This window comes from Octodon degus, unplaced genomic scaffold (assembly GCF_000260255.1).
Source record: "Octodon degus isolate 3935 unplaced genomic scaffold, OctDeg1.0 scaffold00021, whole genome shotgun sequence".
In the NCBI taxonomy this organism is placed as follows: domain Eukaryota; kingdom Metazoa; phylum Chordata; class Mammalia; order Rodentia; family Octodontidae; genus Octodon; species Octodon degus.
The window spans coordinates 1080253-1096124 of record NW_004524597.1 but is presented as its reverse complement, the minus strand read 5'-3'; the positions used below and the strand labels follow the sequence as shown (position 1 = coordinate 1096124).

Below are 15872 nucleotides of genomic sequence, written 5' to 3'. Positions count from 1 at the left end.
AGTGAAAGAATTACAGTACTTTATAAAAAAGGTCATAAGATGCGCAAACTACAGTTCCTTCAAACGCAGTTATAAATTTGGTCCTAATACTTCCTTCCTGGATGTCTTAGCTAATCTGGTTGTTGTTCTTGAATAGCTGATGACAAGCACCAACTAAGGGCTGATTTCACCTACAGGGAAGATGGATGGATATTTTCTCCCTGACATCATCAACTCCCTCCACCTTCCCAAATGCACGTGACACAGCAGGGAAGCAGCATCTCTCACATCCCCACAAACCTCAGCGTCACAGATGGATGTGGGCCCTGAATGTCAGACAGAGGGGCAGCCAGCCGGGAAAGCCCCTGAGGTCATTCTAGATTGTATGGACACAGATAACTTGCAGCCCTGAGGGGTTTTTTGTGAAGGGAATTCATACACTGTTTGGGAGTTAGGATCCAAGATGTTTAGCTTTGTTTGCATTGTGGAGTTGCAGCATTACAGAGAGGCAACCTGGGGACAAAGTGTGGTGGGCACTTTAGGCAAAGATCCTACCATACCAGAGCCTTGCCTCTGGGGATCCTCTTTTGCCTGATTCGTTGTGGGGCCCTGAGGGTCTTCCATAGAAGTATTCTCTGGGTATAATACATGCAGGCACTGCCCAAAAAATGCCATCTGTCTGAGCTGACTGGAGCTATATTTAGGCCAGTCCAATGCCTTGGAGCATTTAAAAACAGGTGCACATAAAGCAGGCTCCTCCCAACCTCAGGGCCTGTTTTGAATCACCAGTTGTAGCTCCATCTGAGTTTATAATCCGTCTTCCTAACTGGTCTCTTTCCTCCATAAGACTCAGCTTCATGAGGACAGAGATAGTCTTGGGAGGGTATGCCTGCCATCTGGCACATAGCAAGTCTACCAGAGTCTATGGTGATGAATGAATGAGTGAATGAATGAATGAATGAATGAATGGTGGATGGTCCCTTAGGGCTGCAAAGATAGGGGTTAACAGAGTCATCCAGCCTTGTGGTGCAGGGCAGGAAGAGAAGGAGGAAGGCTGTGAGAGGTGCGAGGCCACTGGGACACATGCCTGGGTGTGCAGCCCGGGTGGCCCAGATGTAAACAGCTGTGGAAGAGACAGCGAGAACCAAGCTGACAGAAGGCAAGGTATAGCCAGGAGCGGGGCCTGCTCAACACAAGTCTGCTAAGAGCCTGCTCACCAGGCTTGGGGCTTATGGTTCCCAACCCTAGTGCATCCCAGAATCTTCCAAAGATCTTATTAGAAATGCTGATTCCCAGGACGGTCCCTTGAAGATCTATGCTGATGGTCTGGGAGTGGACCTGGAGCCTGCATTTTAAAAGATGCTATAAGGAATCACTGTGGAAGCTTTTTGCCTAAATCTGACAGCCCTGTGGAGGATCACCGTCCCTAAGGCAAGCAAAAGACACTGACAGAAAATCTGGGTGGTGACCCTACCCCACAGCAGGAGGGCGCAAGCCTTGGTTCCCTTGTAGACAGGGCATCAGGGCCTGGCTGCCCCTGGCTGTCACACAAACTTGGGCTCAACATCTGAGGACACTGTTGTTCTTTACTTGGGTCCCTTCTCAGCACCCCTTCCGCCTCAGACAGAGACTCAGGAAGGGAAGCTGAGGAGAAGAATGGAGAGGTGAGGCCACACCTGACAGGAAACACCTCCCAGGGACCCCACCTTCTCTTGTCACCCCCCACCCAGCCCCAAGATTAAGAAATGTGCTGCCCAGCACTCTCTGGATTATGCCTTTGTCTTGCCGAGACTTTTGGGTGGGCAGGAGTTCTGAATACCAGCCTATTCTCTGATCTCAAAAATGCAAAAACTCTCTCCACTTTTTTTTTTTTTTTCCTTTTGACTTCTAAAGGAAACAATACGTTTGCTAGAAAAACCACAAAAAATGATTATATACAAAATGGTTATCTGGTGTGGATTTGGTGTTGCAGTGAGCAGGCTCCCCCCACTCTACTTGCGCTTCCGCAGGATTGTGTACATGAGGCTGCTGATCAAGGTGAAGGAAAAGGACACCCAGGCCAGGATGAACGAGTAGCCGTAGCTGCCTTCTGAGGTCTTCTCGTAGATAAAGTTGTTGTTGTGAATATCTTGGCGGCGGTCAGTATAGATGGAAGCCCCGATCATGACACACAGACCTGTTGGGAACAAAGCAGGATTTTTTTTTTTTTTTCTTTTTGTATTTTAGCAAAGGGTCAAACGGTGTTCACAGTGTCGCTACTAGATTGCACCTGTAGTGATCCTCCTGTTTACAGCCTCCCAAGAGCTGGGATTACAGGCCTGCACCACCACGCACAGTCTCAATTGCTGTTTCAGCGCACCCCAGGAATGGGGCCGGCACCACAGGCCAGGGGATTGAACCCCAGACCCCTGCGCCTGCTTGCAGGCACTTTAATCCACTGAGGTGTTTGGTTGGCATTTTTTTTTCAGAACCAGGTATTGAACTCAGGCCCTTGCACTTGCCAGGGAAGCACTCATCCTACTGAGCCATCTCCCTAGCTCCTAGCTAGCCCTTTCAAAGCAGGATTCTACTAGTGCCATGGTCAGTCGCATCTAGCCAGAGCCGAAGACAGAAGTCAACACTTAACATCAGACTGCATTTATTTCAGTCCTTTGGGGGCATGACCCTAATATTTTGTGGCAGAGCACTGCTCCTACCTTATAGCTACTTTCTTTCCTGTTACTGCTGCCTGAACTCAGTTTTGTTGGGGGTACCAGAAGATAGGTCTGATCTGATTTAAAGCAGGGTCAGCAGACTTGTCCTATGACGGGCCTGAGTGTAAATAGTCCAGACTTTTGGGGCCACAGTCACAACTACTTTCCTCTGCAACTGGACTGAGATGACAACATAGGCAATATATAAACAAATGAGAGTATCTGTGTCCCAATACAACCTTAAAAAAGCATGGGCCGTAGTTTGCCAACCCTGTTTACTTTTTATGATTTATGGATTTGTATGTTCCTGCCACAGAAAGTGCTCCAGTGAAAATTATTATTCCTTGGAAAGAGATGACAGACAAGAAAGCATTTTTAATTGCTTGCTTCTTTAGATATGGTCGGGTCGGGATGGAATGTCTGGTGCCACAGCAGCCCTTTTAGGACCATGCGGGGGTCATCATCAATACTCTTAACATGACAGAATAGGATTGAAAAGGTTGGGGTGGTTGATGCTGAAGATCTTCCAACCAACTCTGCATCTAGTCATGTGAAAACAGTAAGTACTCTCATGACTGAAGTCATTCACTGGGTTTTCTCTTTCATGCACCCAAAGCAGGCGCCTCACTGAAACACCTGCAGTGCCAGTATTCACAGACAGGAAACAGAGCACTGATAGTTCTCAAGGGGCTGATTTCTCCCCTGAACAGGCGGTGCTTACAGGCTGGCCCATCAAGAGGCCTTGTGTGGTCAGCCTAATTAAAACAACCACACATGATCCTGACATGGCAAGGCCTCATCTAATTTCAGCCTTGCTAAACTTCACAGGTAGGAAAAAACGTGCTCTGGGACATCTGCTATCTAAGTTCTTCCAGCAACAAGGCTGTGAGTTGCTCTTCTGCACAGGCCTGGCCCAAAGTGAGCACTGCAGCCCCCAAACAGGCTTAGGCTCCTCGGTGGCCTCCCACTGCTTAGGGTCATGACCCCGGACTCCGGGCCTTTCTACGCCTGCCCGTCTGGCCCACCTCCCCCCACAGCCCCAGATTCCATACTCTGGCCCACCCTGCACCGGCCAGCTCTGAGGCAGCCCTGCATACTCAGTCCTCTGCACACTGTCGACAGCAGCTCCTCCTCCTGTCTGATCCCAGACTTGGGCTTCCCAGCCTCAGCTTCCCCCCTCTAAAAGAAAAATCCAAACTCCCCAAGGGAACGCGCAAGCCCTGCATGCCATGGGCGCTACTCTCTCCTTTCTTCCTGCAGAACTCACATGCCATGAGCTGAACGACTGCGGTCAGGACGAACCTCTCCCCCTGCTTGAGGCGGAACAGCTGCAGGAGGAAGATGAAGAAGGCGACGCAGCAGAGGACCGTGGAAAGGATCATGGAAGCTTGCACCGCCTGCAGCGTGGAGTACTCTGCGACAGAGGGACAGAGGGGCGGGGCGCTGGGGACCCCTCTCTGCAGAACTCCCAGAGTCCTGCGCCGCCGGCAGGAGGAAGAGTCCCCAACGCCCTCAGCAGGGTGCGCTTCCCCATCGCCTCGAGCTTGGGTGCTGAGCTGCGACTCTAGCTTCTCTGCCTCTATTCCGGGAGGCGCCAAGCAGAGGCAGCCAGCGGGAGCCCAGCGGGAGCCGGTGGGGTCAGAGCACCCCCACCTCGCTCACCGAGGCTCCCTGCCCTGTGGGCTCCTCCCCGGCTCCGCTCGGCCACACCCACCTGCGAATTCGGCAGTGATATCTGTACAGTTTGTGTTGCTGCTGTTGTTGAGGCATAACTTCCAGATGTCGACAGAAAAGTCTTCTCCTACCCACCAGGCCTGCAAGGGGAGATGGCAGCAGAGAGAAGGAATGGTGATCACTGGGGCGCACACGCGCGTCGCACCACACGTGTGACTTCTTCGCATATAAACACTGCGCCCCATCCTTCTCTGACTGCAGGGGCAGGCGAGGCACCAGGGCTCTTGTTCAGGGTAGACGCTGAGCAGGCGGCCTGGGGTGGGGCTGGAGGTCTAAGTAACTGCAGGTCTGTGGGGGGAACCACGGGGTTCACGACAGTTCGCAGGCCCTTTTGGGGCGTGGCTGAGCTGAGGATACTAAGAGAGGGGGTCCCACTAGAAAGGAGGATGTGGAGAGGGCAGCGTGTGCACAGAGGCGCAGACAGGGAACTCTCCGGCCTCGGCCCAGAGCTCCTATTTCTCTCCGAGAATTCCGTGCCCCGCCTGCCAGGGATGGCTGCCTTCCTCCGGCTGCCCATACCCTAAAGACATGGCGCAGCCTCCCAGCCAGCGGGTCTGCAAAGGATCCTAGAGGTCTAGCTGGGAAGTTGAGCACCATCTCCCCCACTGTCTCCTCAGTAAGAGGGTGCAGGGCAAGATGCCTGCTCCCAAAGCCCACCTACCCTTTTCACTAAGTCTGGGGGCTTTTCAGCATCCCAAAGGATACAAGGAGAGGACCAGACCAAGGGGATTCTAGGCGAATATCCTATTTCTTTTCTTTCACATACTATGGACCCCCTGATGGGGCACAGCATCCAGTCTCTACTCAGGCCACTCAGGGCAGCTCAGAAGGAACCTTTGGGGCCCAAGATGGGGCCACCTCCCTTGACAGAATCTAGGCCCTGCTGCCTCCAAGGTGTGGAAATCCTGCAGTATAAACTCTGGCAAGGGCCTGATTTGCCGGAGGCTCAGTTCCCTCATCCGGAAGTGACTGTCACTATAGGATTGATGCGGGCCATGGTGGTCAGGCTTTATCAAGTGGCAAGTGATGTTGCTTTAGAGACGATTGGTCACAGGGGACTTTATATGGGCAGAGCTGGTGACCTTCCAGGTAGTGTTTCAGCCCCTTAAATATCTGTGCAGGCTGCACTGATCAGGATTGAAGCCAGGTGTTTGGCTCAGGGCATGGGCCCAAGAGGATCTCTGTTAAAAGCTTCACTTCCTGCCTGGAGGGATCTTAATGTAAACCAAGAGATTATCAAATATGCTCCTGCCATATGGCTGCCAGCTGGATACTAAAGGGAAGAGTTAAATTCTTGTGGGGCGTGTGGAGAGTCTGGAAAGTTCTGTGCATGAGCTCTGCACGGTGAGCCCTGGATGGCCAGGTAAGCCAGGCTTCCTGGCTGGTAAGGACATATTAGGAGGAGCCTGAGATGGACCACCTGGGGGCCTAGTGATTTTGCTCTCTGTAGAACAGCAGGCAATGTCTAAAGAGATTTTTATAAATAGGAGTGGTCTTAGTGGCATCAAGTGACATGCTGTTAAGCCCATTCAAGGGGCTAGGCAGCCTCCAGAACCACGCAATATCCACCCCAGAGGATGACAGTCTTAAAGCTAAGAGCCTAGATCTGCAGGCGAGCTGAATTGATACACAGTCCTCAAAGGGCTTCCCAGGGCCAGGCAGCACTGCAGCTCAGCAGGGGGAGCCAGCCGGGGGGAGAACACAGGACTGTATCTATCTTCTAGATGCTACAGTCCAAATCTGAACAGACGGTGCTATATATAGAGGCCCCACACAGAGGCTGTGGTGGCTAAGCGTGATTGTGTCAGCTTGACTGTCGTGAGAGCCACCCAGGGGCTGCTGGAGTGCACGCACCGGGGCCTGGCCCTGGGGTCTGTATCAGCTCCTTCGTACCTTCCTTTCTGGCACTGTCCCCCTGCCCTGCCCTGCTTCCCTGCTGCTGTAATCCAAGCAGCTCTGCTCTGCCAGGCCCTTCCACCATGACACTCCTACCTCGGAGCCAGAGGGCCATGGCTGGATCCCCCAAACCATGAGCCAACTTACACTCTCCTGTTTCAAATTGTGGGTGTCACATACTATGCCTCAGTGATGGGTCAGCCAATAAAGAAGCCAAGGAGACAGTTTTCCAGGGACATCCCCAAATCACCCTCAAGTCAACTATGTTCTCTGTTTTGCTTCTATTGACTGTACTGTGTAAGGGCCCAGGTGATCAGTGGGAACAGGAACTCACATTATTGATGGTGGCAATGAACAGCAGTGCTGCGGAGGTGATGTGGAAGGCAATGATGAAGAAAAGAAGCACCAACATGTTCGCAGGGCAGGGTGGGCCAAGGTGTCACGCTGAAGCCCAGAGAAGGACGTGCTGAAAGGAGGAGGGACAAGTTCAGCAACAGAACACAATTCAGAAGAAAAATGAGCAAATGTTGTTTTGTTTGTTTTTGTGTTTTGTTTTTGGCAGACCCGGGCATTGAACTTAGGCCCTTGTGCTTGCCAGGCAAGCGCTTATTCTACTGAGCTATCTCCCCAGCTTGCTTCATTTTTTGAGACAGGTCTTTTAAGTTGCTCAGGATGACCTCAAACTTGCAATCTTTATGCCTCAGCTAACTGAATGCCTGGATTCCAAGCATGTGTCACAACGCTCAGCTATAAATCAACAACTTTTAATGGGGCCTTAGGAAAATAAAAGATAGCTCTTTCCATCTCCCCTCCCCTGGAGACTTTTAGAGGACTGGCTTCTGGCCAGAGGTGTTGCTGAATCTGGGCACCATGAATTTTTTTGTAGGACTAAAGGATAAGGACCCATCAAAAGCCCTAACACAGAAAAACACTGCCCCTCCCCAGCGAACTGCAGGCATAGGGTCAAGGCGCCGCTCAGTGTGCAAACCTGCTGTTCCTGGGTGGAAGTGTAGCTCAGCGGTGCAGCATTTGCTTAGCATGCTTGAGGCCCAAGGTTCAGTCACTCAGCACAGACAGATAAATGCTATTCCTGAATCTCCTCTATCCCAGGAAATTATGATACGAGTTTTCATTATCAGAAACCCTGCTTTCTAACAAAGCAGAAATGATCAAAATACAAAGGTATTTATGAATGATCTGATCACTTAAAAACTCACTCTCTACTTCAACACTGCTCCTCTTAATATCTATCCACGTTTGAACAACACTGGCTCATAAAATAAAAATACAATAGGTAGTAGACAGTGGCCATTTCTCCTCCCTCACTGACCTCACAAGAAGACTACATTTCCCAGACTCCCTTGCTGATAGGTTGAGGCAATATGTCATTTTCAGGGTGAACATGTAAGATCAGTTGTGAGTCTTCCACATATACGCATGAAGAATAATACCACACTGAAATTTCATATCTTGGCAGAGACATACTGAGAAATAGGCCTTTGAATGTAAAGCCACTGAGAGTGCAGAGTAATTTTTTTTACTCTAGTAAAATAATCTGAATCAGGTACAATCTGGCTCACGTAGAAATTTATTGGCCAGGTATGATAGTGCACACCTGCAATCTCAGCACTTGGGAGGCTGAGTCAGGAGGATTGCTGTAAGGAGGAGTGATGGCCAAGTGAAATTAGAGGTCTTGCAAAAGAACTAGTTACACCAATCTGATGAAAGTGACACTGGATTTGCTCAAAGGGCACCAAGGGCATTCACCTGTGAGAACAGGTCTGAGATGAGCTAGTTCGCAATAAGAGAAGAAAAAATTAAATAAACAGAGATGATATGGATGGAATAAAGCATCCAAAAGAATGCTCTGAATACCAAAAACTGAAAGTCATACTTGAAGACGTTGATGAAATCTCTGAACATCTTTATAAACATGATCATCATCTTCTTTGTCAACAACCTCAAATGTCCAGTGAAGATGTCTCATGGGTGACCTGACTGGAAGATACAGCCCCCTGCCCCTAAAATCAACACTTGGTTCACTCTTCTTCCACTCCAATAATTTGCAATCAGAATCTATGACAAATACTTTATAGATAATAAAATTAATTTTTAAAGCTACATTCCAAATCAGACCATGTTGTCATTGTGATAAAATTTTAGCCCCATTTTAAATGGAATAATGAACACCTGTAGGTGCACACACAATATATGCTTTTGAGCCACTTGAGAATAAGCTGCTTAAAACCAAACCTCTTTACATCAAAGTAGATGAATGTGTAATTCTGAAAAACAAGAGCATTGTCTTACAGACCCACAGTACGGTACCACAATTAAGAGCTATAATAGAATCCTATATTGTATCTGTAATCCACATTCAAATCTCCCCAGTAACCCTCTGCGTAACATTCCTTTTTCCTTCCCCAGAACCCAATTCAAGATGATGAACTGCATTTTCTTGCCAAGTCTCCTTGGTGTCCATACTGGAATGGTTCCTCATTCTTCCTGTTTTTCATGACATTGATATTACTTAAGAATATTGATCATTTATTGGATGAAATTTCCAGCCAATTTGTGTTTCACATTTTCCCACAATCCCATTCGGGCAATGTTTCCTTGGCAAGAAAGTAACCTAAGTAATGCATCCTCAGTATTCCCACCAGGAAGTCCCTTCTGTGAGACTGTCCTACTACTGTTGACCTCAGCTTTGATTCGCTAGTTATGGTCTGCCAGCTTCATTCACAGAACATTTGTGATTTGTGATTACAAAAGTAATGGAGGGGGACATATTTTTATTGTAGTAACACACACACAGTATCGAATCTGCTATCCATGGGAGTTTGTCATTCATCTTCACCGTCTAGAACGTCTCGCCACCTGGAAGGGGACTGTGCCTGTTCAGCAGTCCCTGCCCACTTCCTCTCCTTGCTACCCTGGCAGCTGCTAACAGCTCTCTATACTTTGGATTTGCCTAAGCTGGACGCGTTGTGCACGTGGGATCTCATGAATGTGCTCTTTGTGTCTGTCTTTATCTGGCACCATGTTTTCAAGGCCCAGGGTGCTGTGGCATGGCTGGGGAGCTACATGGACATAACGTAGATGGCCCACTGCTCAGGAAACTTTAACCCCAATCAGCTGAGTAGTTGCTGATTTTTTTCTTTTTTAGATGATACTGAAGGTTGAACCCACCTTGGTGTTGAACTACACCCCCAGTCTTTCTCTTTTTTCTCTCCTTCCTTTCTCCCCCCACCCCCTTCTCTCCCTCTTTCCCTCCTTTCCTTCCCCATTCTTCCTTCTCCCCTTCCTTTTCTTCTTTCTCTCCGACCCACAGGTCTTGCTAAGTTGCCTAGACAGGTCTTGGAATCCTCCTGCCTCAGCCTCAGAGTGCTAGGATTACCAGTGTGTGTCACCACACCCTGCTTGGTATTTCTGAGAAAATACCAATGAAGCTTGTCTTCTGTTACCCACTGTCTCCCTCCTCCTTTCATGGGCATACACTGCACAATCCTTCCACCCTTCCTTCACCAGATTTCCTCCTGGACTCACACAGGGGCTGCTCCCCGAGACCCCGACTCATCCCAGGGAGCCTGCGGCTGTGTGGCTCTCACACTCAGCCTGGGAGGTCCCAGGAGCAGCTCTGCGCATTGCCACTTGGGAAAACCCAATGAGGCAGCTCAGAGATTCTTCCAATTCTTTTCACACAGACAAATCCCCCTTTATTTACGCCTGCATCATTCTCAGCTGCCCTCATATGCTGCCTCAAAATAGTTGCGTTTTTGAGCTTGGAAACTGTTTCACAAACCACACTGAAGGCCGCGCTACTCTAACATCAGTCGGAATGCCGAAGGTCAAGTTCGCCAGGGCCAGAGTCCCAGGACAAGAATGGCTCCACGTATTCTCCAGCCCAGATGACACAAATGGATGTGGACACAAAACTGAAACTTTCTAGAGAAGGAGAAGAAAGCTTTAACCTATTTTTCCCTCAAAGCATGAGTTCCAAAGTGTGGAATTCAAATATTACAGTGCATGGGTTTGAACCGTGCTTTGCTGTGGCATTAAATAACCCTGAAGCACACAGAGAGAAAAGGCTCCTGCGCAGCCCTAAGAGCACCTACGAAGAAGACCCAGTTCAGTACTCAGCTGTCTCTACAACTTGCCAGGTTTTTCTTGTTATTTTTTGTTTGTTTGTTTGCTTGCCTATTTCACAAAAAAGAAAAGGTTAAGCTTTGGCTAGGCCATAGCTTACAGCTAGAACTTAATAGCATTGTTTTGAGTTTACTTATTCCTTGTTTTTTATGGTAATAGCATTTATAGTGGTGATATAAGGTATGCTTTTAAAACAAATTTATTGGGCAGATGTGGTGGTGCACACCTCCTATAATCTTAGCACTTTAGAGGCTGAGGCAGGAGGATCACTGCAAGTTTGAGGCCAGCGTGTGCTACCAGGTGAGTTCAAGGTCAGCCTGAATTGCATAGTGAAACCCTGTCTCAAAAAGACAGACAGAAAAAAAATTATTAAACTTTTGAACTGGTTTACTTAAGAAAAAACCTTGGGTTTTTTCCCACTTATGTATTTGGTACAGGGTCTCACTACACAATCGTACTCATGGTAACCCTCCTGTTTTCAGCTTCCCCAGTGCCGAGATTACAGGCGTACACTACCACACCCGGACTCTGCCGCTGGCTCAGCACACCCCAGGGGTGGGGCGGGGTCAGCATGGCATGTAGGACTGTGGATCGAACCCTTGTCCCTGAGCTTGCCAAAACAGGCGCTTAGTCTACTGAGCTATCTTGCTGGCCCCAAGGAAAAGCTTATTTATAAAAATGTGGACCTCAGAGCTAGTAAAAATCCTGATAGTTGTTCTTAAATGCCTGTCAGATGTCTGAAAAGCACTGCTTTAAGCCAGGGGTCGGAAGGATTTGTCTCGGAAATTTTAGACATCAGGAATAGGCTCATAGGAAGGGAAGGGGCTATGCTTTAAGCCCAGGATAAGAGGAATATATGGGAACTTAAAAGTGTGGATGGAGACTGTTTTAAACCACTGCGCACCCATGAAAATTAGGGAATACAGAAGCATTATGTCAGTTACTTAGTACTCTCTCATGGTGACACTGGGAATTCAGATCTCCAGTAAAAAGTAAAATGGGGTAAAACAATGACCTCTCATCACTGACCTCAGAGGAAACTATATATAAGCACACGAAGCCCCATGAATTTTTAAATTAGAAAAGTGACTTTAATATTTATACAAAATAAGTTTCCCTTCTCTGCCAACACACCAGTCTCATCACTACCAATGGATACACATGTCTCCCAGTCCCCTTTCTGGAGGCAGCCATTCTCCTCAGTGTCCTGTGCATCTTTCCAGGGACATTAAAAGGGAACATTTATCTCCCGCTCCTCCTGTTTCTGTGTGGAGGGAGGTGCACCACTGTAACACAGCCAGCCATTGGCATCTGTATGGGTTGGTGGAGCTGTGCAGCCCTTTGCTCTTCCCCCAGTGGGATCTGGGGGCTAAGCCCCCTGCTCCAACCACACTTCTCTCACCAATAATAATGGATATGAATTCACGTCATTCTCTAAATGTCTGCCCAGTGTGTTGCTGTGTGGCCATGCCGCGCTTACCTAGCACCTTACTCAGTGTGTGCCACGCTGATAACCCTCCAGCAGCCAATGGCAGGGCTGCCATTTAGATGGCTGCATGACTTTTTGCCACTCTACACTGCACTCCTAGTGAGCCTCCTTCCACTTATTTTTTTGCACATTTGTGTTTGTACATGTGAAGGACGTCTGGATGTGAAGATGCTGGGTCACAGAGGATGTGTATTTAAGTAATTTTATTTAAATTACTAAGTAATTTTAAAACTTACTACAAGTGTACAGGGCAACATCAGTGCCCTGTCAGCCTTGACCTTCAGCTGATCTTTAAAGGGCATTAAATACTGAGCCAACTGTTATGCAAGATGTGGGTGGAGACTCCTTGGCATCGTGACTCTGACTTACTGACATCCCTTAATTTCTGAAAGTACAACTCTGGCCTTAACACACAGAGCAGTCCCTGCCAGCCCCAGAGCCTGCACACGTGTGTGCACACTTAGGTACACAGGTGTCTCTTGCCAGGGCACACTCACACTGTACCCTATCCTCCTGGAGACATGGAGGATCAAACAACTCTCTGGCTTCCTGTTGGATCAAGGCGGACCCAACAAACCCAGGCTAGTAACAGAACTAATCCTTGCCATTCATAGAAACTTTCTTTTCCTTTAAATAATGTAATGCTTGATATAGCTCAGTGGCACAGCACCTGCCTGGCAAGCTTAAGGTCCTTACTTCAATTCCTGGTACCAAAGAAAAAGAAAAAGATGAATGCTGAATGCTGAATGCTGATCCCCAGCCCCAGCTCTGCTTCTTCCGTCAGACTGGCCATGTCATCTTAACAGCTTCCTGGCTCAGTCTTTCCCTCCACCCTCAGGTCCCTCTCTCATGCCATTGTCCAAGTCTCAGTTCCAATAGCCTCTCCCTGAAGAAGAGTCCCTGAGCATCCAGTGACATCAGCACACCCCTCCAGGATCATCTAGGCTTGCCTCTGCTTCTTGTCTTTGGAGGACTGGCACTGTGTGGAGGCATTGCATACGCTCCCTTGCTCGTGGCCTTTCTTCCCCTCCAAGGCCTGCAGAGAACTCCAAGCCTGATTGTCCAGCAGAGGGATGGAAGCCAGGGAAGGCCAAGGCCTGCCCCAGTCCCGGAGAATGAGGGCCCGCACTCTAGTCACTCTTTTCTGTCTGGTAGATGACTCCCCAGAAGGCCTTTGACAACCTGTTAATAGTCTGCGGCCATTTCCCAAAGCCTCTGTTCAGTTTTCTGGCACAACCTTCACCGAGCAGTAAAACCATGATGCTTTTCTTCTTGCAGTTTCTGCAGGAGCTGAGCAGAGCATTTAAGAAAGTGCCCTGGGTTGGGGCAATGACCTGCCCGAAGCTGGGGGACTGCATTTGATGGGCTTTTTCAATTCCTGAAAAGTAGTCATAGCCCTATGACCGCAACAACCACAGAACTCTCTTTAAAATATTGCGTTTTCCTATATAATTCAGATAACAGAATCAAAAGGCATCTGATAAAAACCCACAGACTTCTGCCTCCCTCAGTCCTGCTCCTCAGAAACTGTGACTTCCAGCCCTTCAGCTCCCCTCCTGTTATGATTTGTGTCTAGATGTCCCCCCACCCCCAACAAAAAAAAAGCCTCATGCAGTCATGGGGCGGACTTCTAGAGTTTGTGATTGATTATTGTGGGTGTGGATGCTGCACCTGCCCTGGGGCAGGTAATCTGCATTACAATGTGAGTTGGAGAAAGAGGCTAGCGGCTACCTCCACGGAGGCCCTCCTTTAGCTCAGAAATTGTGCTCTCTGCTGTGTGCCAGTCTGCCTCGGAGGCAGCTGAGTATGGACTGAAACCTCCAGTACTTGGACTAAATAAACTTTTCCTTCCTTCACTTTGAGAGTTGGGTATCGTCCCAGCAACAAGAGAAGAGTAACTGAGACACCTCCTCTCTACATTCCCAAACTATGTTCACGCACTTATAGTTCCCATCGGCTTATTCTTACTGACTTCCTGCTTACAGAAGCTTTCCTCTTTTGCCACTATTTGCCCGCATCCGCAGCTTCCCAGCATCCCAATTCAGCCTCCACTTAGATCAGTAACCATCACTTATACTGTCACCGCGTGAATGCCCTACCCTGCAGGGCCCAACAGTGCTCCATGACTGCTTTTCTCAAGAAACCCTTCTTTTCCTATAGTAATTCATGTAATACTTTATCTTTCTTTGTTTCTCTCTCTCTCTCTCTCTCTCTCTCTCTCTCTCTCTCTCTCTCTCTCCATCTTAAGCTCACTTTGTAGCCCAGGCTGATCTCAAACTCACAACAATCCTTCCACCTCAGCCTCTTGGGTCCTATTTTTCCACATTTCTTAGTAAGTTCTTCCAAAACATTTCTTTTTCTTGTATGGGGGATGGAACCCAGTGCCTCACACATGCTAGCCAAGTGTTCTATCACTCAGCTATGTCCTCAGTCTTTTTATGTTGAATCAGGATCCAGTACATGTTAGCCAGCCTGGCCTTGAACTTGAGATTCTCCTGCCTCAGCCTCCAGAACATCTGGAATGAAAGGTATACATCACCACTCCTGACCCCAATTTTTACAAAAACATCACAGGTCCTTTGGTGCAGAAGCCCAGGCGCAAAGCAAATGCTTGGCTTCAGCTCCCGCCTTGATTCAATGCATTCTTCAGGGTGTACATTCTGCAGCTGGGTCCTCTCCAGAGTCGGCCATCCCAGCTCCCTGCCATGTGCAGCCTCAGCAGCTGCTGCTGTCACAGCACCAACAGGACAAGCAGTCTACACATGGCATTCTTCAGGGGAGATGAGCAAATTCGATCCTGGACTGGCATAACTCCAGGAGATAGAGGAGTTAAAGCAGATCCTTGGGAAGGGGAGCCCAGAGGGATCACCCCACATGCAATCGAGACCTGCAGTTTACACAGTGCAACATATCAGCCTTGACCTTCAGAGGTTTTCAAAGGCTATCAACACTGAGTCAACTGTCATACATAACACGGTTGAAGAATCCTTGAACTCATGTCTCTGGTGGAGTAGAGGATCTTTATCCCCATTTTACAAATGAGAGGCTAAGGTTCTCAGAGGTTTCAGGTAGTCTGCCAATGCGTGCAGAGCTGAACCTCAAATCCTTGGCTTTCAGATTCCAAATTCATTTTTCCACTCTCCCCTTTCTCCTCGCATGCATAGGGCCTAATGAAAACTAAACAGCAACCTAATTAAACTCTGGCAGGAAGGCACAGAGCAGCACCCAATCTGCGTCTTACCCGTGCCTCTGGCTGGATTTCCCTTGAGCTTTGGACCAAGGACTTATTCCTGAAGGCACCATCTCCCTGTACTGCCCTGGTAGCTAAAGTGCAGATGTGCCTGGGATAGCGAGGAGGGGTCTGATCAAGACCTGCACTTTAGTCCTCACCTGTACTAAAAATAGTCTTCTGAGTTATTTTTATTCTTAAGCTCCCTGGCCAAGATGGAATATATGTTGTCTTTATTGATTCACTTTGAGATTAGTGTGGGTTATGAATAGGGCATTTCCTTGATCATTTAAAGAATCATTCATGCATGGCAGAATGGACTCGATTCTGTTTTCTAATGCACCCCTCATCCATGCAGACACTCCCCTGGATCCCACAGGGGGTGACAAATTGCCTGGATGTCCCAACTTTGAGTGCAGGGTAGATGCCATGGCAAGCTACCTTCAGATTGGGGACCCAAGTTCTGCCCATTCTATGAAATGCCCATAAAAACAATCACCTAGCCAGGCACAGTGGTGCACCACTGTAAACTCAGCCACTTGGGGCTGAGGCACGAGGTGTGAAAGTCCAAGGGAATCCTGACAACCTAACAAGATCTGGTCCTGGGTGTGCTGCTTAGTGCTAAAGCATCCCAATGTTTAATATCCAATATTGAGGGCCGGCCAGACAGCTCAGTGGATTAAAGCGCCTGCAAGCAGGCACAGGG

At 48.5% G+C, this 15872-nt stretch overlaps 1 protein-coding gene across 1 annotated transcript in view; it reads right to left on the bottom strand.

The window, feature by feature from the left end:
- Positions 1-397: 397 nt before the first annotated feature.
- Emp2 (epithelial membrane protein 2) overlaps positions 398-15872 on the bottom strand; it is a 37302-nt gene continuing 21827 nt past the window's right edge. The window contains exons 2-5 of the mRNA XM_004627763.2: positions 6637-6768; positions 4387-4486; positions 3940-4086; positions 398-2155 (exon numbers count right to left, since the gene is read on the bottom strand). Coding sequence (XP_004627820.1) covers positions 1971-2155; positions 3940-4086; positions 4387-4486; positions 6637-6714 — 510 coding nt within the window. The 5' untranslated portion in view covers positions 6715-6768 and the 3' untranslated portion in view covers positions 398-1970. The remainder of the gene's footprint in view (positions 2156-3939; positions 4087-4386; positions 4487-6636; positions 6769-15872) is intronic.